General features: G+C 36.2%; 1 protein-coding gene across 4 annotated transcripts; it reads right to left on the reverse strand.

Moving 5' to 3' along the window:
* Positions 1-3,393: 3,393 nt before the first annotated feature.
* Positions 3,394-13,466, reverse strand: LOC124293759 (odorant receptor 13a-like). Of its 4 annotated transcripts, XM_046736055.1 has the most exons (9): positions 13,433-13,460; positions 11,682-11,877; positions 11,430-11,597; positions 5,479-5,767; positions 5,294-5,393; positions 5,086-5,196; positions 4,858-5,013; positions 4,736-4,786; positions 3,394-4,648 (listed from the first exon to the last, which is right to left on the reverse strand). In XM_046736055.1, the coding sequence occupies exons 1-8, from the start codon at positions 13,436-13,438 to the stop codon at positions 4,736-4,738; spliced, it is 1,077 nt and encodes a 358-aa protein (XP_046592011.1). In that variant the 5' UTR covers positions 13,439-13,460; the 3' UTR covers positions 3,394-4,648. The 4 variants fall into 4 exon arrangements, with proteins under 4 accessions (XP_046592011.1, XP_046592013.1, XP_046592010.1 ...); XM_046736057.1 differs by having other exon boundaries at positions 11,430-11,877; positions 13,358-13,466; XM_046736054.1 differs by having other exon boundaries at positions 11,430-11,877.
* Positions 13,467-23,941: the final 10,475 nt, after the last annotated feature.

A 23,941-nucleotide genomic window follows, 5' to 3' on the forward strand; every position in this document is an offset into this window, starting at 1 on the left:
TCGCAGTCGAAGGTTCTTGATGAACTGCAAGTTGAAACGTTGCGAAACCGAGAACAGTTGTCTCTCTCTATTCTGATTGGCGATTGGCACAGAAAGCAACCCAATCATAGAGCACACGAAGACAATCCGATTCGTCTTTTTTCGAATTCATGAGGACATTAAACCCTCCATATCATACGTAGCGTCACACACATGGGCACCGTCTTTATGTGACTATAGTTCGAGCGAAATTATTTTTAAAAACAAATTATCTGCACTTCTTTGAGAACATTCAATGAAACTACCCTCTATATTCTAACATCACTAAATACTAGGTACAAGTTTTTCTATAGAATGATTTTAATGTTTTGGATTCGCGATAGGGTTCAATTCAAATATGATGTCGAATTCAAAGAGTCTTAGAACAGATACCTTCAGTTTTGTTGGGGAGAATATTCAAAGTTCACGAATTAATTTAGTTTGAGTTTTTTGCTTGAGGGGCCAGTTGACATTTCGATTTTAAAACGATACGGTAGACTGATTTTTTGTCAATTGCCGAATTTGATAGATAGAACGAAATTTGAAAGACAGGAGTTTTGAACCTCGCTGATTGGTTAATTTTCATCATTAGTCAGGTATTCGGGTTTGTGGATTTTTGGGATTGGCCAAGATTGCAAATGTAGGATTTTTTACAGCGTAAAGTTTCATGGAAGCGATACGTGAGCAGAAATAATAGAGGAAAAATATCTTGAAGGTCAACTACGACTGGTAAAAAAAAGATCGGTAACAAACAATGAATCATTAAACGCACAATACTCTTAGCTTTTGAAAAATTTTTATTGTTTTTCGTAAATTTTTTGTACAAATCTAGTGCTTGAAACTTCACTTTTTTCGTACTCCCCAGTAAACATTCTTGACACATTTGTACGACTGTGACATCATACTGTGACATCACTATAGTACATTTCAACTTTCGTGCGACTTCTTTGCAGCACTGGCAGTTCACTGGTTTCTTAACTCTTTCGGTCACAGAAGGCCCTTTTTTCTTTTCTTATTTTGGTCATTTTTTTTTTTTTTTTTTTTTTTATATATTCCATACAAAATCCTGAATTTTTTGCATTTTCAGGTAAAAAAATACTTAAACTTTGGAATGATTAGGAGTTTTTTCTGAATCCATAACTGTTTATAGTTGTTATAAATGAATATGTACAAAAAGAAACGTTACCGCGTTACAAATAAATTGACGAATGTTTTATTTGAAACTCGGTGACGTTTTTTATACTTCCTCATGTCCATTTTTCCATCGAAGAACTAAAAATATGTATTTGCACCAAGTACCACCAGGTATCGTTATCTACAGGTAAGATCATTGAGGTTGGAAGAGGAGGTGAGTCTATAAACTTAAAGTGGCCATATTCCGTTACCTGCCTGTGTTTTATTTAGTGGAAATAATAACTTTTTTTTTAGTTTTTCTTGCATCAAGGAATACTGGATACAGGACGAAAATGTTTTTAGCGCCCAAACTATTCATAGCGGAGGATCGTACCCATGAAGCCTTTTTTTCAGAATACCACTAACCACAACACACATAAAATCCAGATGATTTCACTGAAACTCAATTCCCACAAGATTATTGCGGGGTTCTTTGATAATAAACGCACACGAAAAATGCTTGGAATTCATCGGTTGACAAACAGAGATCTCATAATGCCCGTTAGATTTAAAAAATTGAATGCAAAGGAGCAGTTTTCACCTTCCTTAGGAGTACGTCTAGATAGTATTGGGGGTTGCACATATTCTCCGCCTAAAATCGCACAGTCTCAAAATAAATATTCATATAAATCTCATTCGAGAAATCTGTCTAGAACAATATTGACAATACGGCCCGTTTTCACCCTATTTTAGGGATTATTTTTAGTTTCATGAAAATGCTGACATCAGATTCGCATTCAGTGTCGAAAAATACATAGGTAACTTGTAATTGCACTTCCGGGTCAAAAAAAAAAACAAACTGAATTGCGCGACTGAAAGGGTTATCATACTAGCGTTATAGTTCTTCTGGAACATTGTAACATCACTTGACATGCACAAATCTATACCGATTGTAGCTATAAAAATATAACACAGATATCACGGCGTTATGTAATTAAGGGGCCACAATTGATACGTGAAATTGACGTCACGCACTGTCTTTCGGCTTTACACGAGTTCGATGTAACCATTGCGTAAAGCACAGACCGCAGTGTTATGCATCCAGAAGTGTACAATTTTCAAATACAATTGACGTCACACAGTACTGTCACTATACTTTTAACATTTCGATGTTTGTACAATATAATGGATATGTTAATCAGATGTATTACCGACACGATACAACAGGTGTACAAACTCTAGATTTATCGAATCTTCATGTCGGGGAACGTTGGGCATGAAGTAATAATAAAGCTCCGTGCACTTCTAAACAATTTCCCTGTAACTACTATAAAACTTTTTGTTATTCCTATGATTTTATTAGGAAGTTTATTTGATATTGGAGAACTTTATTTGTTGGCTGGGTTGCATACTTCTTCTAAGAAACCTTTTATTTTATGAAAACCTACTTTTCAAATTTTTACCAATTCCAAATATCGTCAGTGCAGATAAGTCACTGCGGTATTCAGTCGGGTTGTGCCTAATTAATATCGTGCTCAGATCAGCTTTCAAATTTTTTCATGTCTAATAACGCCGGTGTTCAATTTTGTGGTAACCAATCGGGTAAAAAAGAAAATAGACACATTGTAGATAGTATATATTTATTCAGAGGCAAACATAGGCAACTTTGGTCGAATTAAGTTTGTTGAAATTAATAAGCCTGTAAACTATATTTAATTTTTCATAAGTAGTAAAATCAATACACAAATCTTCGGTAATATTAACACACAGCATACGGAAGTTGAAAATTTGCTTTGTATATCCGTATTATAAAGTAGTTTTCAAATCTAACAATATAATATAACAATAAATTCTAAAAATAATGGAGTACGAAGTTATTTGAATAAATAGACGCATGATGTGTGTGGAGTAGTGTTGGGCAAATTTGTAATTAATTAATTACAAATTACAAATTGCAAATTACAACTATATTTTGTCGTGAAAAAAACTAATTACAAGTTGTAATTGTATTTTGTAATTGAATAAAAAATCAATTACAAATTACAATTTTAATTGCCACTTTTTTTTTAATGTTCACTCTTTTACGTAACTGACATTTTTTTTCGATTCAATCACAAATTAATAAACTAACTGACACTTTTTTCAATTGAATTACAAATTAAAAAAGTAATGGACACTCTTTTTCGATCCAATTACAAATTAAAAATGTAATTGATACTTTTTTTCGTTTCAATTACAAATTAAAATTATAATTGACACCTTTTTTCGAATCAATTCGTAGGGTCTATTCGCGCTTCAAGCGAACAGTGGTTATCAATCCAATCAGGGTAAAAAGACACTTGAACCTCGGTTGAAAGTAATTTATTATTGAACCCAATGTGCAGTAGTTAACCATTTATTACGATATAAAACAACATGTCATGAACAATAAGGTAGGTTAATTTCTTTAATTATCTAAAATTTGACATTACTGCGTCTGGCGCCCAATCAAACTATGTTTATCGTTATTGTTCAGATCAGGACCTGCGCCGTAAGGTGCCGGATTATCCGCCCTCGATCTATCTTTGAATATCGTTTCTAGAACAAGTCACGTTCATAACGGACAAGTGTAAAACGAATGAATATCTAATGAACGTGATTTTACATCTATATGTATACATTTTTATAATACGATCATTCGCAGGGCATTTGAACGGCTGTTACGCAATGGTGTTCATTATGAGTATGTACGTACTGACTCAGATCATTTGTTTGTTATCTAATTTAATATTTTGAAAATGTTCGCCGAATTTTCGAGCCTCATAAAAAAAAGTGTTCTAATTTACTCCGGGCTTCGATCACTTCAAGAAAGTCCCATTTTACCCCGATGTCCCTAAGAATACTTATTTATTTATTAATAATATCATCGAATAAATGCCACATCATCGGTCAGTCGCCTAAACAGCAACTTTATGTACACTATTTGTGTATTTCACAAGATGACTTCGCATCATTCTATAGTTAGATTAGATTCCACTGTTAGATTTCTGTCAAAACCATTATATGAACGGACTGGGAGCTTCGCCAGCTTCAGGGCGGCGCATTAACCTTCCGCGTTTGCACCAGATTTTTTCTTATATAACGTGCATAATACTCAAGTTATTCAATTGATACGCTAGTGATTCATCACCAGTGACGTAACTTTCAAAATTTTTGCCTATAACGTATTACACGTGCCACAATTTCTGATCTAACTTTCTCATGTCCATTTTCTATCTGGAATAGACAGTAGAATAACGCCCTGAAAAGACGACATGCATCCACTTTATAATAATTCCGTTAATTTTTAGTCAAATCTATTGGCAAGAGCTAAAGTGTAACTTGGCTAAAGCTATCAGCTACCTCTGAAATCGCGAGGTCTATATTATCTTCTAATGATTTCTGTAAGACTATTGAAGGCCCCAAGGACAGTATCGCTGATTCGCCATGAGAGTTCGACTCTCACCTCGTGGATAGACGAGTTCATGCTGTTCATCACCTGTGGAAAACAACTTTAAATATTAATAAATTTTTTCGATAATTTTCACTGTACCAAATTATCCTTAAACTCATTGGAAAAACTCACTCAAGTCATAGCTCTGAGGACTGATAAATATGCCATTGATGTCTTCACGAACTGTAATGAACAGTTTATGTTATTCATCATATGTTACATGCATGCGTATGATTGATGTATAACATTCTTACTTCAGAAAAGATTTCTAAGGAAAAAACAAAAATCTTCCCGGCAGTGAGGTGAAGTGGCTTTTGAGATCTGGCCATGACTAAGATCAAATCTTTCGCCTGGGATGGCGGCATCTCGTACCAAGCACAATCATAAACTGCGTCGGAGATCCGTGTGCTCTAGAAACAAATTTCGTACTAGCGACATCTATTCAATTTGGACTCCTTTCATCCAAGCTCGAATAGTCCTACCTCCAATATCAGACATTCGCCGATGAAGCAATAAACATACAAATCCACCAATGCCGCAACCTCATACAAAGCAAACGTTATAAAAGCGGTCTTTTCACTGTTTGCGGAATACTGTTACAGAAAATATGAAATTTCACCGTCATGTGCGGTATCTTTAATAAAATCACTGGTCGATTGAAGTGAAAAATATTGTGCACGTCCAGCTTACCACAATCATGTTAAATCCAGCGACACATATCATTATTTCAGAGGATATAACTTGAGACAACAAGACGACGGTGAATGCGGTGTCTATTTCCTTCGCCATCCTGAAAATATCATTTCACGATCAAATGTACAATCAATACTATCCGTATTCTTTACGTAACGAATGATTCGATAAGATCCACTCACCATATCAAACGTAAATGTCGCGTTGTTATCTTTTGAATTTCGCATCGATGACCTTTCTCCATTTGCTTCTTCATATTAACTATTCTCTCGGATAAAACCGACAATTCGCCACATATATGCATCATCAGAGTAATGAGTAATGCATGGGTGCCCACATACCCAAGAAATATCTGAAGCAATGCCCCCATTTGACAAACGTACAAAACGGCATACACGTAGGCGTCTGTTCTTTCAAAAGACAAACTTGTCCGAAACGGTAAAACCAGAGATGTCGAGCCATTTCGATTTGCTGAAACAAAGTCATTCGCTCTTTCTGATTGTGCATATTAAAAAAAAAAAAGTTGGTTTCTCGGAATAGTATATTGTGGCATTAGTGCGTCAAGTGGACGGTTGCCGATGGGTGTGAAGTTTGCCGCGTAAGCCAGGTCGAGCGCTGTGATCACACGAGTCAGATATCGCCCATCCGCAGGTACGACACATCCTATTTTTTATCACTCATCGATCGAGTTTTCGATGCCCGCAACGCGTGTCTAAAAGGGCCGTTTGCAGCGCTGTTGCGTAGTCTGAATCGCATAAAGCACTCTGCACCGCTACGCACGCGCATTTTCTCGTACGGAGTGTTTTGTGCGCCACTGTGTACGCGCACTAGAAAACACTGTGCACCGCCACGCATGCGCACTCTAAGCAAACCGAGTGAGGCTAGGTTCGACACACAGCTGACGTCGCAAGCCATTTCAGGCGTGTGTTACGGGTATCAAAACTCATTTTTGACTTATTCATTATAAAATATATTCTATGCCATTAACGACGAAACCGCGGAATGGTGATTCGCCCGCAAGCTCCACACTTGCCGCCAGCTAGCCTTCGTCTCGCCTCCGACTCGTGCTCGCGAGCAGACTCATCATCATTCCCTGGTTTTTGTCACGTGTTGCATAAAGTACTATTTCCAGGGTTCGTCTGACTTTTGCGAGCATTCCAACCTAAAAATAGGATTTTTCCAGTAACCTTTCAGGAAATATAACGCTGAATAATGACAATTTTTTTTCGTAGCTGTTGACAATACACGAAACTCAATTTATTTTCATTGTACCGGTTAGCTTTTAATTTTCCTTGTCTGTGTATCATTTAAATAAAATAAAATAATTTTGTTCAGTTACTCGATTCATTTGAAGAGAGGCCGTTACCCGCGAGAGTAAGATAAATGAATGGTATGTAGTAGAAAAAAGGGTTGAAATCTGAGTAGTTAAGTATAAATACGACATGACCTATGTACTCAGCGCTACGTTCGGCAAAGTAGCGGCTGTCTGCTATATCCTGATATTACCTCAACAGTGAATTAAATATCTTCTTACATTGAGAGTAACATGAATGGTCGATTTACAATGATTGAATTGAAAGGAATTTGGAAAGACTATGTGTGACTAAGTTTAGTGAAGATGCGGATGAACGCTTGAAGGTGGTATAAACTATAGATGTTGGGGAACAGATTTACGATACAAAGTGTTATCCAGTGAGTGCCAAGATTATGGATCGAGATGATAGCTCAATTCTAAAGTCATTGATGTCGTTTCTGGAAGAACTAATTGTGAAATTCGAAAAAGAAAAGACGGAACCGCCGCTTAGAAAATGCACGTCTATCTCATATTCCATCGGATCTGCTATGCGGTCGAAAACTTTTTGTCCCCTCTGCATCTTGGAATCGCTGTAGTATTACATTGCAAATTCGGATCAAAGTGAATTTTGGATATTCTATTGGAATCTAGGCTTCTCTGCGTCGTACAAAATATCCACAGCTACGAAGCTACACGAAGCATCGTCATTATTTCATCCACAGCTAGAAGACTGCCACAATACCATAGCAGCCTTAATACGTTTCATGGTATGGGAGGTATTGAAATTGTAACTTCAGCGAGTGCAATTGTAGCACATAAACCAATGATAAGAAGAACAATGCCAACTGCTAGAGAACTTGGTTCGATTGGATACGTACCAATGCTCATGTACGAAAGTTCGAGCGAAGATACATTCAGTAAAATTGATTTTCGTAAGCTATGGTATGTGTGGTTTCAGTTGTGGTTTTAAAGACCTTTTCAAAAATCAGTTCTTGTGAATTTTGATCTCGAAAATCAAATTTTCGCGTATTTTCAACATCATATTCGCGATCAGCCAGTCAAAGTACATGAGTATGCGAATTTATGATTAATCGCGGTACAAGCTTTTCGGAACTGCACCCGACTCTTCCAATCTTTATAATAATGTGATGAGTGTACAAAAATATAGAATCATTTTATCAAAAGTCTTGGCTGAGTTTTGCGTCAAGTACATTGATAATAAATGGCCTTATGACAAACGTGAAATAACCATTCATCGCATCCATAAATCTTTGAAATAAGTATTGACGTGATAGCACAAACCGGCGTAAAACGATTTTTTCGAACTCTCGATCATTTTTTAAAGCTACCGATACTATGCTTACGACACAATGTAGCACAAGCCTAGCACAATATGGCACAACCGTTGTTTTTCGAAAATTCCAAAATGGTGGTGCCAAGTTCATGCACATTGTAATTTACGCTTCTGTTTCGATTGACAAAATACTCGCATTGCTACAAAAGTATTTGGCGGTGATCAAATAAATTGTCATAACGCAGAGGGGATCGGAAGAACATGAATTGTATACAATGATTGCTAAGAAAGTCAACGAAGTCAAACTGAAACTTTTGGATAGAGTACTACCACTTTTATAGATCAACGGTACTGTCAGGATCAATTATGCTATCGTACTAATACATGCGCTCTTATTATTTTAACGACTTACTGTCGCAAAACAAAGTATCAAAAAACTAGGTAACTGCTTTCAATATAAAACAGCCTCTCATCCTTCAGCACTTTTCGACGAAACAGAAGAACTATGGTTCAAGCGCTGTTATACTATTCGACGCATACGAAAATATCGGTACATGCACAAAAACTTTGAATCAGCTTCGCAGATTCACAAAATTTTCATTAACTGACATTCTAATCATTAAACTGTGATCGTCACTGTGGGTAAAGAAAATTGTTCGTCTACCAACCATAATGAAGGTAGACTAATCGCTTTGTTTTCGTACAAATTCACTACTTTCAATATGGTACGTCTAAACAAGCTCTTGATGATGCAGGCACCTTAATTGTTGATACAGCAATTGAGGAATCGTACAAACATTTTCCGGTAGTTGTTGGTGAAGACTGGAAAAAAAATTAAATTAGTGGTACTCTGCGCGCCTATTTCAAGGCATGATGCATACATAAAACGGTAATGATAGAATTTGATTTATTCCTCGTGGTATTTTTCTAAAAAGGCCCGCCAAGTACCACTAATCTGTGTTTTTTCCGATTTTTCATCAATGTATGAGTTATTTTGTTTTTTATTCATACTTAATTATCATTTGTAGTTAGATAAATGTAAGGTTAGTCTGATTTAAATCTTGTTTTGATAAAGGATGAGAACACATTCTAACTAACTCACACATTATTTCACAACCATGCCGAACGACAGTCAGGCAATGAAATCTATTCACCGCATAATACGCATATTTGATTATGTTATCATCAATATCACATCAGAGTGGTCATATTCTGTGCAAGCAACATGCTTTCCTAAACTAATATCAATGAGGTTAAATACATTATTAAATCTACAGTGCTAGCAAGCTGTCAAATTTTCCACACACACGTTTAAGAATTAAAATATTTTTATCCCCGTGCTCTAAATATATTCACCATTAGGCATCGAGGTTAAGTCGATGTGATAAGACTACTTTTTGAAATGCATGGAAAACAACAATGCTACTGCAGAAGGCTCTTTAGCTTTTTTTCTTTTACATGTGTCAGCATAGTCTTTGTTCGAGTCGTTCGTGTGAGAACTAATAATAGTACATATTTTTGTACTCTCTAATCTTACCTCTTATCACCGTCGCATTGCATATTACTTTGCGACGGATGGAATTAAAATGTATCCCACAAAGCATGCTGTTCTGCGTCACACAAATTTTCTCACGTCAAGCTCAAAATAATTACCAGTTAGTCATACGCGTTAGTAGAATAATTTTTTGATGATTATTTGATAGGCAACTCTTCTTTTGTGTAAAATATATCTCATAAATTTTTCACACTTTCGTTTTACAATTAGAGTACACTCAAATGCTTCCGTATTCATTATCCCGACTATTTCAACAACTATGTTATCATAAACCTAAAAGTGAAGGCATTATTGTTCAAGAAAGTCAAGCCATACCTCGGTCCAATTTTTACGCCGCAACATTATTACAGATAAAAAAATCGATGTGAGTGATGTTCACCGATTTGTTTCTTACATTTGTGAACTTTTCAACATTGACTTTGATATTCTTTCCACCCGGTTATTCGTGTCATATAAATCAACTACGCATGCGCCAAATAATTCAATCTCATTGGTCGGCGAAATCTTCCCGCAGCGATATTTTTGTCTGTGCTGCAGGGGGCCAACCTACACAAAATGTGTACGTTTGCATTTTCAAAGAGCATGGGCATTAAATTCCTACCGTTCTTCGAAGAATCAACTTTCCGACCCAATAACAAATGCTTCCCAAACCTTTCCGAGTCACTACCTCAATTATTTAAGATTCTAACCTAGAAAATTCGTATCAACTGTATCGCCGCGCGCCGCCAGAAACAGTTTGACAGCTGAAACTCGGGATGGCCAGCCTGCACGAACAGCCGATAAAACTTACGCATGCGCAGTTGATTTTCAAGTTTCAACAGATTTCCCCGGTATATGTATACAGTGCAAGCGCCATGTTATGTATCCAGTATCAAGAAATAAGAAGAACGAAAATTCTGATTCGAATTGACGATTTCGGCAAGTTGGAAATCTTACACGTGGTATATTTCGGCTATCCGTGCATCTGTCGTATCGATATAGGGCTTGATTGAAAGCTCTAATAATATATGTATATGTGATAATATTTTGGCCAGGGATGCTTAGCACGCTTCTCATCGCGGTACAAGATAATATGGCCGATCGCAACATCTCATTGGTATAACGGGATTGAATGCTACGATGGGCATAGACAATAGATGTGACACAGCACTTTTCGTAAAGAATTTAATTTACTTGTAAATGCTCAAAAAGTTTCGTAAAGAAGGGAAAACTTCGCACTCATATTCGTGCGAACTTCACACTCATCGGAAATTACCCACTTTCCGCACTAGTAACACAACGACATTATACTTAAGGATATTTATTTACCCCAAAATTTTTATTTTTTATAATTTTATTACAAGATACTCGTAGGAATTGAGTACATGTGAAATTATTATGTTCCCAAGCTGTGAAATGTAATGGCTTATTTTATTCAGAAAACTGTTTCCCAAAAATCAACTACAACAGATTTTTGTTTGGACAGTCAGTTCAATAATGCCACGGATTAGTTGTAATCAATACCGATACATGGAAATTTACATATTTACAGGTGGCAATCTGATAAAACTAAAAGCGTGTTACAAGTAAACTGACAGAAAATAGTACGAGTATATTAAATAAATTAAGCCATTGCAGGGTAAAATTTCACAAATCTACTGAATTTTCAACAAATTCTGAAGAAATTAAAATCAAGCATATCGTTTGGAATTACCATATTTTCAATTTTAATATTTTAAAAGAGTTTCATACCTCACGAACATAAGAATTTGATAGATACTGAATGTACGACTATTTTTCAACAAAATTAATCAAAAATATCAATTTCTGGCCAACAAACCTCCTTAACACTGATTTCAGTTGTTTACTAGTTTGTTTCTAACGATACTCATATTTTTGCCAATGTTATTTTTAGATACTGATTGTGAGTCTTAAAATCTAGTACATACCAGACAATAAAATCTTTTAAAATCAGGCCTATTTAACTACTGGCAGAATGAGATAATCTTACCTGCAAGTACGGTTATCGGAAGAGGTTTCAAGTAGTAGAAGACACACGTGGCGCCGACGAAAAATGTAAAAATTTTGACAAACGTTTTTCCCTTCGAATTACACAATGCGTATTTCCTTTTTTCGCTTGGACTGAAGTGAAGCTTGTTATTTTCACAGTCTTGATTCACTGCATCGATCATCTTACTTAATACTCGATTCTTGTGAAAAACCAATAATTTTATAACAACCATCGTACCCACAACGGTCTCACATAAAATATCCGCGAGTTCCTGAAGGTCGTCGATGTGACTTACAAAGTCTGCCCACTGCATAACTACGAAAATTGTCATGTACACGAGGCTCAGGATAAACCGTAGGTTAGTTTTATTCTTGGGCCAAGTGCCAACTATGGTCAAAATGCGCTCAGTATTAGTTAGCCAATCGGTTGTTTCTGTGAATTCATCCTCCTGTTGGAAAAAATATCTTGAAAGTAAAGCGAGATAAATTTCATACATTATAGTTACTAAATAATTCTAATAAAATAAGTAACGTCACAATACGGGTTTAAATATTGTTGGAATCGCAAGAAGATGTGGTACAATTAGATACTATCTACTTGAATTACAGTTGTCAATACTAAATTTTCTAGTTTTCGCAGCACTAAATCTGCTTATTTAGCTTAACTACATTTTTTCAGTTGCATGAGACCTTAACATCAGCTTATTATCGCACCATTGATAAATTATCACAACAGTAATAAGAAAATGTTGTACAAGTGGCCGTAACTAAAATTATAATAGTAACACGTACTAAACTTTCCGTTACGTATTGTAACGACGTACCGAACCTTATAGGGATTCAAGAGCCGTGCGTGCATACTTACAAATTCGCACTTAAACGTGGTCAGATGGGATAGAAAGAAATAAAATACTCAGACGCCAAGTAGAATATTACCGTTGATAAGAGAATAATGTAAGGAAACGCGGGGCACAACGAACCCCGCAAAAAAAATTTAATAAAAATTAATAGTTTTTTTCCATTCTGAAATATTATTAAAGCTTTGTTAAATATAAGTTGAATTCAAGTGTACGACTTTCTGTTGGGACAAAGATAAATTTTTCACATATTCGTGGATTATTAAAGATTTATTCAATACAAATAAAATTAAATGACATAGAGTGACTTAGAAAACAAAAATTATGTATGTGTAGTGAGTAACGTAAGGGTGATTAACGGGAACTCTAGTTTCCTAAATACGATTAGAAAAACACAGAACGTGTCCTGAGAACTTCTAAATCCTGAATAAAAATTGAAAAATTTGAAAATTCGAATGACGTGACAATTGAGTTAGTCCAGACACAAATCGGAGTGAACGAACACCGGCTGGCCGGACAAGCATAGAAATACTTAGGAAGAAAAGAAGAACCGATGTATCTTTATTTACTTGGTTACGAAAGAGTCACGCATTGAGTTAGGCATTTTATCTAGAGAATTATTTTTCACAAATTCACTGAAAGAATTTCGTTTCTTCCATGTTCAATTGAACATGAGAATTTGTTGATCGACATGAACATAATCAGTGCAATATTGAAAAAACACATGTTTAACAAATTTCAACAGATTAAAAAAAAATTATCTCAGTAGGATTTTGGAGATCATGAAATTTTTCATCCCGTTCACTTGATCTGTTGCCTACGGTTTAGAGTATTTCGTGTCTTGTATTTTCATTACTCATTACGTATGATTAATTTGTAATAAAAGTAACGACAAAATATTGATTTTTAATCGAACAATCTCAACTTCGGCGTATCTCAGTTTTCGAAATTCTTGTTTTTGTGAAAGAATTTACAGAAAAGTACTGTACGAAAAATGATTCGACAGGTGTTTCGCATTACTCATTAAATATTCCTCCATTTTCGATATATTAGCTAATTGAAATCCACGCACTTGCTAAGTATCCAGACGTCACCATGGAATATGTTTGATAATTAGGGGTAATAGATGTCAAAGTTGGCCTCTAACCTGCATGGTGAATTCGATTTGTCGCAGTTGAAGGTTCTCGAGGAACTGCGAGATGAAACGTTGTCAAACCGACAGAAATCGTATCTCGCTTCTGATTGGCGATTGGCATGGAAAGAAGCTCGATCATAACGCATACAAGGACAATTTAATTCGTCGTTTTTCAAATTCATGAGACCATTACATCATACGTATAATACGCGAGATGCAACGACCTCGCGTTAGAGATAGCGTGTGGAATGATCGTTGAGCCTTGTTACCTAGGAATTAACTTATGTCCATTTAATACCCTTCCGAGTTATCTACTTGCGTGGAAAATCTAATTTACTCAATTATGCAGTGAGAAAATCGAAGCTGCAAATAGACCGAAGATATGAACCTTTGGCAGAGACAAAAACGTACAGATATGCACTGAGAAAACTTTCATGTCTTACAGTAACTAGAAAAATTCAGTAAGACATGTATCGTTAAAAAGACTGTTTTCATATTGTTGGAATTACGATAAACGAGGTACGCGTAACCATTTTTTGCTGTTGTCGATCCTTTTTTTGGTAATTGCAACGCAAAATCAGTTCGTTCGATTTACTCTACTTTTTTAGTTAAACAAGGCTCAACGTCAATTTATTGTTGCGCGAGCATTGAATTTTCGCACCAGTTACAAGAAAATCTAGTAACAGTGATCGTAATGAGAAAGAATAGTAACGGATACTAGACTTTCCGGTAACAGCTAGAAAACTGATTTTCTTTTTGTACCTAGAACTATATTTTTCGATTGTGGTAAAAAATGAAAATAGTTAAGGACTGATCGTGACCGGTAAACAGAACTAAAAATTTCTCTCACTGTGATGTAATGAGTCAAAATTCCTTATAAGCAGACGTGTTTGCACTTCATGCCAACGATGGATTTATAATTTCAGGATTTCGTAGTAATTTATATACTATGGTATTCTATGGTATACTAGTTACAAGCATGCACTATGGTATACTCGTATACTAGTATACTATGGTATTCAATATTAGACTTCTTTCTATTGTCACATTGATTGTTATAAATATCAGATTCATTATTGGACTCGAAAACTATTTTGTAATATATAGGTTAGACTTGGAAAGTATTTTACAATAAAAATGATAGACAAGTAAAATACTCAAGCAAAACGTATTATTATTTGAAGGATTCGCTTGAAGACATCGGGAAAAATTAATTAAAACACTAAATACAATTGATTTGGACAACGTAACGTCATTGTTACACGAAAACGAGTGAATTTAAAAATTTTCAATGATGAACTTTTCTTCCTTTCTCAATATCTTTATCTTGTCCTTCTAACTTCAGTGTTACTAAAAAATTTCGTGTTATTCGTATTTTCGTTGGGATTTTTTTTCTAGATGACGAATTGTTCGCCAAGTTACATAATGATTACTTGCTCGTCTCACAGACAGGTTCTTTCTCCTAAAAATCACTAAGATAATATCACTATAATTAAAAAGCCATTGGACCTTTATTGAGAAACTCGTTGTAGGTACTTGATAATACATGATTCCAGGAAAATTGTATTTTGTTCTTATCGAAACATATGCAATAATAATGGCAAATCAGGCGTCCTCTCGAACTATATTTTCGAAGACATGTTTTGCGGTAGAGCCCGATTCCAAGCAGCATAGAACTCATCTGAAATCTAAAAATCAAAAGCATTTCTTTAATACGTCAAATTATCGAATCTTCAATCGCTCAGTTATTCGAAATTTTTATTTGGGCTGACATGGCGGGCGTTCAAAGTGAAAATTTTAATGTTCGAGTAGAAAATCGCCTTTTTGTTGTTGATAATTGAAAAACTACGTGATTTCTTTTTTGACTGTGAAAACATTCTGGAAAGCTGAAAGGAAATCAATTCGGTATATGTTTGGAAAAATCGTCAATTCGTTGTCGTTACCGATTTTGAAAGTGCTACGTTGATAAAACAGCGTTGAAAGTTTCAAAAGTATTTAAATGAAATGATCGTTTTCTAACTTAACTGTTCATTTCTGGTACAGCAGCGGAGGCTCGATGCAGCTTCGAAATATTACATTTTCCAACACCTGCTTAGGAAATTTCACTTTCGAAGCCTGTTGAACGTGTGTAAAGTGCCCCATTTCCGAATAATGCGATAAAACGGCGCCGCGCATAATTGAAATGGTATATTTTACACACTAGGGCTTTCTTTGACCCATACTGCGCATCTTCGAATAAATCGATCTTACATACTGTGACATTGAGCGTAAGTTACCCAACCTCAGTTTCACGCGCTGACGATAACACCTTCTTTTCCCCTCAAATCAAACTTTCCTATACAAGTGTTTCAAAAAATAGCATGTGTCACGCGTACGGATGGGCGATATTTCGCTCGTGTAATTACAGCACTCGCCTTGACTCATGTTACGTTCACACTAATCGGAAATTACCCACTTTCCGCACTTGTAACCCAATATACTATTGCATAACACTCGTAACGTATATTTGAATATGTTATTGTGTTACAAGTACGAAAATTTTTATTGGCGATGCACCAAATATGCCACTGACAGTGCGTTGAAGCTGATAACGTAATTTTCGTTTAGTAACACATCGTAAAATTGAGTTACTCGAAAGTGCGCGTGCGCCGAAGAAAGCCTTAGTGTGAAAAATAGAGAAGCTCACTGATGCGCATGCGCGAACATTGTTTCAACGCACTGTGCGTAAATAGGGCACTTTAAGTACGATCTACAGACTTCAAAAATCGATCTATCCAAGCAGGTATTGCAAAAATATCCTTTCACAACTCGCAGTAAAGCTACAGTCCCTCCTCGTCCGTGTTTTCTTGCGTGCAGCTACCGCCCGACCACGACTATATATTCGTTGTGCCTCTATAGTGTGTACCATTTTGGAGGCTTTATAACTCCGTACATTTTTCTCACATTAAGGGTAAAGGGAAGGGGGGGGGGGGGGGGGGGGTACAACTTGGATTGTCTAAAATCGTACGTATTGACAGGAGCTTTTTTTTAAGAAAATGAATTTTAGAATTTTTTCATTCAAATTAATAACAAAATGGCGGCATTGCGCATATAAGTAGTAAACTACTCCGAATTCGAGGGTTTTTGCGATGGCGCATCTCCTGACATCGCTGTCCAACTTCTGGCAGATAGAAAAAAAATTTCGAATTAAAAATACTTTTTCGTGTGTTGGCTCGTAGCCCGAAGTTTGAAAAAAAAACATTCCAAATATATGCGACTATAAACAAAAAAATTTCATCTTTCGACTAAAAAATTGCTAAAAAAATGTTTGTAAAAAACTTTTGGGATTCGAATACAAAAATCTAGCCACGCCATCGAATCGGTAAACAAATTTTAAAGATTGTGTCAAAATTTCAAGTCCACCAAATTGGAAACATGTTCGTTCGCTACTTATATGTACCATGCCGGAATTTCGTTATTAATTTCAATGAAAATATTCTAAAGCGATTTTTGAAATTATGAATAATAAAGCCCCCAAAACTCAACTTACTCCAAGAAAAATAGAGGAATCATTTTATGAAAAAAAGAGAATTTTAAAGTTAAAGATTTTGATCATACTTGATACATCCAATAATCGAATTGCTTTGTATAGTGATGACAAGTAACGTGAAAATTATTATTTGTACCGCTTTTTAGATATATAATACCTCAGCATCAATTTATTGTAATATACACGTGTATATGCATCACAAACCGCTCTTCATACACTTCGCAAATCAGACCGTTTTTCTCGCTTTTTCGGGAACTGCCCCTTCTTGTGCCTGGTGATCGCTACATACGTGAATTTTCACGGCAAAGCGTAGTAATTAAAACGAATTAATCTTTCATCAAGATATACAAAAAGAACATGTCTTCGAAAACTTTGGAAAAGAAAAAGAATTTTTGAAGTATCCGAATTTGCTTCACATCTTCTTTAAATAATTGGCATTCTATTAACAGATATTCAAAGCCAAATTCTTCAAGCATCTACAACTTCGAAATCCGAATTGTCGAGTAAATTCGCTATGCTCGAACATTCCTATTCCTATTATCTATGCAAACGGATGCATAATGTCTGCTGGATACGGACGTAAGTGTGGATGAAATATTGAACAGATTTGCGCTGCATTATTGAAACTCAATGCCCATCATCGTAGACAATTGGGCTTTACATACCTACGATATAAGGGCACCGTTGGAATAGATAATGACTTACCGCAGCGAAGTTGTCTAAGAAAAAAATGAAAATTTTTCCTGCGGTGAAGAAACGTGGTTTTTCAGTTCCAGCAATGCAAATAATCAAATCCTTAAACTGGAATTTTCATATCTCATACCGAGCACATTCGTAAATAACATGCTAAACATGTTCGGTTCTTAAAAAAATAAATTCAGGTTAACGAGATTCGTCAGCCAGAAAATTATGATTCTAATTGTTAATTTTATTACGAGATAGTCGCACATTGAGTATTTATCAAATTGTTATATATTATATTGGTAAGGTACGGAGATATCTAAACACATAAAACTAGACGATATTGGAATTGCAAAGAGAAGTTTAAATTTTCATGCCTCAAGCAATTAAAAATCTGGAAGATTGGTTCGATTTCACTCTTGGATCGATCATCCTGTTCAGTAGGCTATTTTCTCTGAATGCACAGAAAGACTTTTCCGTATTAGAATTGTTGAATATTTAAAATCTAGGCAAAAACATTTGAATTATAAAAAAATCCACCGTTACCAAGACCACATCACAATAAAAATACAAGAACAACTTAGGTACTGAAATTTTTTTACTGAAATGATTGTACTCGGTCATGTCATGTGTGATACCGTGTAACAATGTCGTTTTTAAGATTGACATTTATCATAAAATAAATGAACTGTATTGTTTTTCGAACGCAATCATTTTCGCATTAGATTGACTGGTTGATAACAGCTTTTTCAATATTACCAACGTATCCAAATTGGAATGGTTTTTTTCTGCCACTATAATAACAGCTTAGATTCATATTTTCTAGAATTCAGGACAATGGGATTGAGTTAATTGATCAGTTAGCTTCAAACAGATCATCGTATTGTCAATTTTGAAATAGATGGATGCATTTCATTAATTTTTTCAGTTGCATTAATTGCCGTTGATCACAGTCCAAATATCGTTGTGTGTAAGTATACTGGAGGGCTGAATTGCATACTAAAATGTATATTATTCTAAAAAGCAACCCGAGGTAGGTCGACCCCGCTGATTTTGACCTGGTTCATATATCTTGTGATGCATCGAAAACTAAAAGACACGTATTTTTTTTTATCCCCTAATAAACGGTTTAGAGGGGTGAAAACGAACCCCAATGATAGACACCCAATGATGTGATTTCTTTATGCGCTTGATGGATTTAAATGAAACCAATGATAAAACGTTTTATTAATGAATAGAAACAGTTCAGCGTCGGTTTTTTTCAGTGCAACATTTCGTCACAGGTTTTCAGTGGGATGTTCAGCAGATTTCATAAGTGAATAATCCCTTGGTTCTAAAGCATCCATCAGGCTCACATTACAATTCTGACTATCACTAAGACTGACAATGCTTACAATTTCTATGAATGGATTGATAGTAAGAACAATTTAGGTTTCTGTAGAATATTATACGAAACAACGGTCACATACAAAACGACAACTATGCAACTAGTCACTATACATTTATACTATAATTCAATGGTTATGAAGTTTTTAGTCTGTTTTATATGATTTAGTAATAGTATTTTACTCAGTGCATGCCACATAAAGCCAGATATTGGGATTAGATCAGACATGTCACTGGAAAACAAGCGGTTCTGATAGATAGGCAAATGAAATTAATGGATGTCAGGCCAGTAAAAGTTGGTTCAGGACAACCCAAGATACATAGAGTGCTAACTTCAGAGCAGCTGTGAACGGTCTTTTATGTCGACACATTGTCATGTTGAAGTGTAATATGTGTCTGTTCCAACGGTTTGGTAATCGAATAGGGATGATCCAGATGACTGTGAAATATATGAAATAAAAAAGAATCATAGTGTTATTATGTATGTAGTTGAATGAAACAAACAAGCGATGACGACTTATGATTCCATTTGTACATATCAGACGAGGTTAGGTGATTTATTGAATGTGGAAATGTATAGCATACTATTTGATTACAGGTATTGACATTTATATCAGTTTTCTTGGTAAGCAGTTAGTGATACCGGAGTATCGATAGGTTAACTTAATGGTTGGTAGTCTCGTGGAAGTTAGTTCATTCTAATGAGATACGTAGTGTTAACTTTATTTTTTTTACCACACTTACGGGCCAGCTCTTGTATGCGACATCGACTTGCCAAAGTGAAACGTCGTTCTGTTTCAATGGATTGATAATAAGATCGAAATGGTCCTAGTGACTGTGAAACATGCAAAATAATAAGCCATGGAAGACAAGGTTCCACTTTATTGCTTCTCATTTTTAAACCGTGTTTCATATGAATCAAGGTAACGCAGCAGATATGGGATATGGTAGTGTATCAATGTCGACTTTGAGATTCGAATCAGTCGGCAGACTGTGTTTTTGATTCCGTCGTTTGTTATCAATTTGAAGCTTCATGTTCGTCTAGTCTATCGTATTAGTAATTGCATGGGACATATTCTAGATTACGGTGGAAAACATACAAATCATTCAACAAATGAGTCACACATTTAATGGAAATGAAAAGATTGAGGCTGATCTCTTCATCTTCTACATGTTACATGAATAAATGTAATCTAATAATCAACGTATGTAACCTACCGTCTGATTTGAGGCATCGTGACTGTTCTTCCACTAACTCAGGTTAGCATTGTTCTGTCAGATTCGTGACGAACGAACAATCTTCTGCGGGATATTTTCTTTCTAACCATTTGTGCGTGACACAAATGTTTCTCATTATTATTCGGGCTGTTTTTCAAATTTGTATCAATTGCATAATATCGCATCTTCGTTTGTTCGATTCTTTATCTAGATCTAGCTCAGTGGATCTGTTTTGTGCAATGACAGAAGCCCGTAATGTAGATGTCAGTGATAATCATCATACATAGTATTAAAGTTCGAAACCGAAGTTTGGATGTTCGGATGTTCAGATGTTCAGAAAGTGACGTCACCCAAAATTTTCGTTTCTTTGACGTCATCGATCTATGTAGACGAAAATCAGCTAGCCGAATTCATCAGTCTGGAAACAACCGCGCAGTAGAGCGGACGGATGAGAGTCGCGCTCCGCAAATTTCGAGTACCGGGTTCTCAACCTCCCGGATCCCGCGCTGCGGGTGCGCTTCCTGGTGCAACTCGACTTCCGGGACAAGTGCTTCGTAGTTTCTATGCTCCAGGTCCGCTACCTGATGAAACTCGACTTCCAGGACAAGCGCTCGGTAGTTTCCGCGCTCAAGGTCCACTACCTGCAGGAACTGGACTTCCAGGACAAGCGCTCCGTGGTTTCTGAGCTCCAGGTCCGCTACCTGGTGAAACTCGACCTCCAGAACTCGCACTCCGTAGTGTTGGCTATCCAGGTCCTTGACCTGGTGACTTTTGACCTTCAGGACTAATTTTCCGTAGTTCTGGCTGTCCACGTTCTTGACCTGGTGACTTTTGACCAAGCGCTGCGTAGTTTCTGCGCTCCAGGTCCGCTTCCTGGTGAAACTCGACTTCTAGGACAAGCGCTCCGTAGTTCTGGCTGTCCACGTCTGTGACCTGATGATTTTTGACCTTCCGGACTTATTTTCAAATTTACAAGTTTGATTATTGAAAACGTCATATTTTGTACTATCAAACCAATATGCATGCTTCAAATAACATTTTGAATCGAAAAAAAAACCGAACGACCAGGATCAACAAATTGCAATAGGTGAGTGGTTCGCATTGTATACATAGGAATACATGACAATAACGTCGTTCAATTAGAGCTAAAATTGCTGTGCGTAGTGTTTCCAATTTGTTAGCACTTAGCTCATTGTTCTGCGGTATTTTTTGACGAAATTTATTGTCATAAAATCACGATACGTTATACTTACATGCATGTGTAAACGTGATTTGTAGCATTATATAGAAAGAATCTTACGGGCAGATTCGGTTTGCGTCACATGCGCAAAGACAGTGTTCCTTCTGTATACTGCGAAGCAAATACCAGAATTTTTTTGGGAGTCATCGTGCCCCAGTCTCCCCTACAACTATGTCATGTGGTAAAACACTGACAACGAATAATCGAGTGCACGAGCACAAAAACTAGTTACACTAGGCATCCGACCCCGAGCGAGCTTTAGCGAGCGAGTCTTTTAAAACTAGTAAACATTCATCGGTATGAAACTACGGTCGTCTCAGAGTTGCCACCTCTCCGGGTTTTGACTACTTTACTCCGGGTCCTGGGTGGAGAACTAAATCTCTGAGTGAAACGTATGACCATTGCGTTTTTCGTTTAATTCTCATCGTTAACGGCCGTAAGGCCCGTAAGTCGTAAAAGATGATTTGCACTGCTAACAGTAATAACAGGTCAAATCCCCCCCTACCGTGATCTCCGAATCGGTAATTGGTGCGAGGTGGCGACCCTGATCGTAGAACTTTTTCACTCTCACGACACTCGATGACTATTTCACTCACTCGCTTATTTCATAAAATAATGGGCATAACCGATTTTCACCTTTACGAATTGATCTCTGAATTGGATAACATATATGTAAATAAATAATAATTTATTATAAATATTTTTTCGATTGACATCGTTACGAGCGTGATAGCACCAGGGGGCGGCCATTTTGGTTAAGCAATCAGCAGCGCCATCGGACGTTTATATTATTAACTGCTCTACCCAGCGGCCATTCTGTTTTTTCTATCTTTTTTTATCGACCACTCCGTAACTTTATTATAACATACCAGCCGGATAAGAATTCAGATTCATGCCAAAATCAATAGGGGGCGAGATTTTGATGCCGAATATCTGTATTTCAAACTTGAAGTCGATTGGTATACGCGTTCGGTCAGAATCGTGTTCACAAGGCGCTCTAGCGTGAAGAAGAAGATAAAGAGAAAATTTTTTTTTTTCATCATCTTTCACAGGTAATACTGTGGAAACCACTTGCCAGATTTCGATTAGACTTTCACACTAAGGCTATATCAGCTGGGAATACCAGCCGTGTAAGTCTCATTCAAAAATATTCACGCGTTCCTAAGATATAACGGGTTGCTTATACACGGGAAGATAGAGAAGTAATTTCTTAGCTAGTTCTCGCCTTCAAGGTAATTTGGCGGCGATTCGCTTCCACGAATCTTGATTTTGCAACATTACGTCCATTTGTTTGATTACGCACATAAATTAATGGCAATATTGAATCAAGTAACAAAGAAAAAGAATATCAGGTTCAGCCACTTTATATGAACAGTCTTTTTAATAAAATGAGCAATCGAAGTGTGAAATCGAACAAAGTTTAATCGTTTTGAACATTCTAATTGTTCGCGCAGAGCTGGACACCACAACAAAAACACTGGATAGTTGTTATTATTTTTGAGTTTAACTAGACAATGGCTTATTCGACATGTATGCGTTGTCTTATGAGAGACACATGTGGCTATGGCCAAGGTTGGGTTCAGACTTGAGTTCGTATTCGTGTCCAAGTATCTTATGACTTTCGTTGTCTCGTAACACAAATTATGGAAGCTTGTGTTAATCGAATTTTCTCGTCTTAATTTCTGTTGCAAAGCAAAGTCGTTGTTTTATTTGTGTTCACTATCATTGTCACGAATAAGAATAGTGGAGATTTTTAGAACCATTTTTTTTCTGTTCCTAACTTTTGATTCAGCCTGTGTGCCCCGTTTATTCTTGAACAATCCGCCTGAATCTTGTCGGAGATACTGATTACGGGGTTTCTTTATATTTTTCGAATATTACTTACTTTTTGTGCCAAGCATTCACCAATATAATAATAAAAGTACACGTATAACGTCGCCGACGTCTCATAGACAACAAAAGTGATCGAAGTAGTATTCTGAGCGCTATCCAGATCCTATCTCACATAAAATTGTATTTTATTGACAATGAGTATTCAAGCAGATGTTGTTGAGCTTTCCTATCCTCACTTTTAGAAATGATAGTACTGGTAATGGTGATTGTGTGCAATCGCTAAGAAAACTTTTGAAACTTCAAAAATATACATGTTGAATCAGGTTTTCATTGCATATGTTATAGTATAGATGCGCTATAAAACACCATAGACTCGGTGAAAAGGTGAACCCAATATTCGTATTTTTCGTCATTTTTCTCAACTTTCATCAGTCACCAGTTTTGTAAACCCTTATTACATACCGAGTATTTAACCGGAAGACAGGATTGATATCCCTTCAAAAGCAGAGAACACGGTCAGTTTGATCCCATGCGGGATAGTTTTGACTAAATTGAAGTTTAAAAAGTAACATTTTCAGAATCATCTTCTCTGATTATAGGTATATACCTAGACTGTGTGAGACCTCAATCTGGT

Source organism: Neodiprion lecontei, chromosome 3, assembly GCF_021901455.1.
Source record: "Neodiprion lecontei isolate iyNeoLeco1 chromosome 3, iyNeoLeco1.1, whole genome shotgun sequence".
In the NCBI taxonomy this organism is placed as follows: Eukaryota; Metazoa; Arthropoda; class Insecta; order Hymenoptera; family Diprionidae; genus Neodiprion; species Neodiprion lecontei.